Source organism: Rhagoletis zephyria, unplaced genomic scaffold (genome assembly GCF_001687245.7).
Source record: "Rhagoletis zephyria isolate East Lansing unplaced genomic scaffold, Rhagoletis_zephyria_1.1 Rzeph_scaffold_13185, whole genome shotgun sequence".
Lineage (NCBI taxonomy): Eukaryota > Metazoa > Arthropoda > Insecta > Diptera > Tephritidae > Rhagoletis > Rhagoletis zephyria.
Genome location: NW_016170256.1, coordinates 2,787 through 5,975, shown reverse-complemented (window position 1 = coordinate 5,975; position 3,189 = coordinate 2,787). Strand labels below are relative to the sequence as shown.

Genomic DNA, 3,189 nt, shown 5'->3' with positions numbered 1-3,189 from the left:
TGCCAGTGGCACACCCCCTGGAACTCCCCTGGGGGGTTCCCCATACAATCATTTCAAAAAATCACCATTTTTGGCCTTTACATGAAAAAATCAGCTAAATGGCTATGTTTTTTCTTTATTTTTATTTATTTATTTATAATAATATTTATTATTTATTTATAATAATATCTATTTTTTCTCTTAAGAAATTTATTTAGTCAGAACATATGTAAATGAAAAAATTAATTTAAGTGAGTTATAGAAAAGAAACTAAAAAAAATTATTGTTTGAAGTCTTTTTTACTTTCAAGTCTGGGCAATTTCGCACGGCTCTCTAATGTCGTCGCCATAACAGCCTCTACATTTTCCGGTATAACCCGTTTGGAAACGCTAGCTAGCAATTGAACATGTCGTTCCGTTCCTTGTATGTGTGATGGAATTTTTGGATCATTAAACGGTGGATCATCTTGATTTAAATATTCTTTCAATGTATCGTACGGAATGCTTCGCGTGAATGGTGGTTCAAATACGATATTTATATCATTCAAATTGATCATTTCCGTATAACTTGTGCAATTAAAGTTTATATCTGGTTTTTTATAAACTCTAAGTTCCATTGGCTCGTCAACATCGGTTCGATAGCGTAGAATTTTCTTGATGGCACAGTCGCGCTTTTCTTTGCTATCATCAAACAACATTGATAACAAGATATTTTCCGAATGCGCATAATATGAATTATCTTTAATTACTTGATTGACAATTTTGCGTAAACGAGGTTCTAGAAATCGTGACCAACCAATGAACTTGAAAAATAATGCACTGCCGTACACGACAGAGCTGTAATACTTGATATTGAAGTACATTGGCACATAACATTTAATTATAAATTCAACCAGAATTCTTAAATTTGCATCTGGATTTTCCGTTGTCACATATAATCGCAATAATCTAGCGGCCTTGGTGAGCCACCGAGAATGTACAATTTTCCCTGGTTTGATGTTAGCCAGATCCACCGGAACCACGCCGCTAGAAATTGCATGGGCCATGTCGTATAAGTACTTCGAATCGGTGGAAAATTCAATTTTTTCTGGAGCAGGGGGCATATTTTGCAACTCAATTTTCTGGAAGCCGTCCACCACCTGAAAATATATAATAATAAAATAATTAAAAATGGTTGACAATTATAATAAATGAGTGATAGCAATAACTTACCGGAAGAGTTTCACAAGTTTCGATTTGACGGCTCAGTTTTCCGGTTGCCGATCTTGGTCCAGTGCTGGTTGATTTATCCAAAGCTTCAAACAAATGCCGAAACGGAAGTTCGTTGAAGTGTAGAAGGCAAACGAACCAATGCAATGGTCTTTTTAACAGCAATTCGAATCGTCGTATAATTCCACCGTGTGGGCCAGTGTTTGTTGGCTCACCGTCAGTGCATATTCCAATTAATGCATCCAGTGATATATTTTTATCGTTGAAAAAACCATTTAATTTGGTTGTTTTGTATTCAGCGGTTTCATGTTCCAGTCTTACGTAACCAATCAATTCAGAATTGGGTTCTCTCAAAATAACAAGATGAGGTTCTTTTACCATCCTAGTATGATACTTCTCATCAATTTTATCTATCGTTAAAGTATCATCTTTTCTGCCATCGAATGAAAACGCTAACAAATTGGTATCATCTAACCGTTTGCGAAGCACTTCTTGTCTGCATTTCTCTTTTTCTCTGCGAACTTTCGATTTATCCATGATGAGAGGTTTCCCATGCTTATCTTTAATTTTAAAATCTTGCAAAAGAGCGGTTCCCAATGCTGATGCTACTCTGTCAGGCACACCAAATCTGTCACATACCAAGGCAAAGTTAAAACAATCGTATCTCTCTGTGTATTGTGAACTTGTGCTTCTATCCATATCTTCTTGAACCGGTGGCGGTGCGTATGTTGAATCATCGGGATCTTGGTATGTTGGCATTGATGACATAGACGTTGCTCCTTGCTCTTCAGTTTCCATCACAAATGCATCCATTGTTAGTCTTCTCTGATTATGTTGATCGTGCATGAACTCTTTGAGGCGTTCGGGAACCCAGCCGCATGCACATGGAGCTGCCTTCAAATCGCATTTACATGTTCCAATGTAAAAAATTGTTTCCAGAGATTTTACATACTCTGTAAATTGTTGGGTGTTGTTTCTTCTCTTGATTTGCTCTTGATACTTGTCAAGCAATTTATTCAATTTATTAAATACACTTTTTTTCAGCATTATTTCCATACCAAGTTTTTCCCAAATTCCAATCAACTTATCTTGTACTTGAATAGTGAATGATTTATGGGAAAACTTTTTTTGTTCTGTTTTAGCACGTTCGCTTAAGTAAAAATAATATCTCAAGATATCCAGATGGGTTGGTAAATTAAGATCAGTTAAATCAGTAGACACACCAAAAACAGTAACATCATGCTTGGGTATATGACTCATTGGGTTTTCGATAGTTGTTGATGTAGTTGCTTCATCTTGCGGTGTAGAGGATGGTGGATTCATTGTAAACTTTTTGATTTGGAATGGTCACTTCACTTATTATTTTTTTTGAAATATTTTTTTATCTGAAATTAGCACTTCACACTTTGAGTTCTTCACAACGACTTAATGCATTCACAAAAACTGTTGCGTTATATATGGTCTACGAGACGAGGTAATAAGAATGAAATGGTAATTTCAATTCTACCTGCTGTGTCTTGTGGTGGCTTAAAAAAAAACAACACAAGCAATTTTACGATCTGCAATTGTGTCACAGTGATACCTTCATTGTTTAAAAGGGTTGCGGTGCATTCCAGTGATACCTTAATTGTTAAAATGGTTGCAAAAAACGCGCATTTCTTAAGAAGGTGCCTTAAAATACCCACAAAAAGGGTTGTAAAAACAACCTTCATTTCTTAAGTAGGTGCTATAAAAAAACTACACAAGTAAGTTTACGACATGCAGCTGTGTCTTAAAAAACGCACACAAGCAATTTTCCGATTTGCAATTGTGTCACAGTGATACCTTCATTTTTTAAAACGGTTGAATAAAAAACCCACACAACTATGTTTACGACATGCAAATGCATCACAGTGATGCCTTGGTTTTAAAAGGGTTGTAAAAACGCTAATTTCTAATAATTTTTTTTAATTTCTTTTCTATTACTAAGTTAAATTCATTTTTTCATTTACATATGTTCTGA

General features: G+C 35.2%; 1 protein-coding gene across 1 annotated transcript; it reads right to left on the bottom strand.

The window, feature by feature from the left end:
* Positions 1 to 214: 214 nt before the first annotated feature.
* On the bottom strand, positions 215 to 2,956 carry LOC108378024 (uncharacterized). Its single transcript, XM_017634320.1, has 2 exons — positions 1,191 to 2,956; positions 215 to 1,117 (listed from the first exon to the last, which is right to left on the bottom strand). Exons 1-2 carry the CDS (start codon positions 2,508 to 2,510, stop codon positions 260 to 262), a joined length of 2,178 nt encoding a protein of 725 aa, XP_017489809.1. The 5' UTR covers positions 2,511 to 2,956; the 3' UTR covers positions 215 to 259.
* Between the last annotated feature and the right edge of the window lie 233 nt (positions 2,957 to 3,189).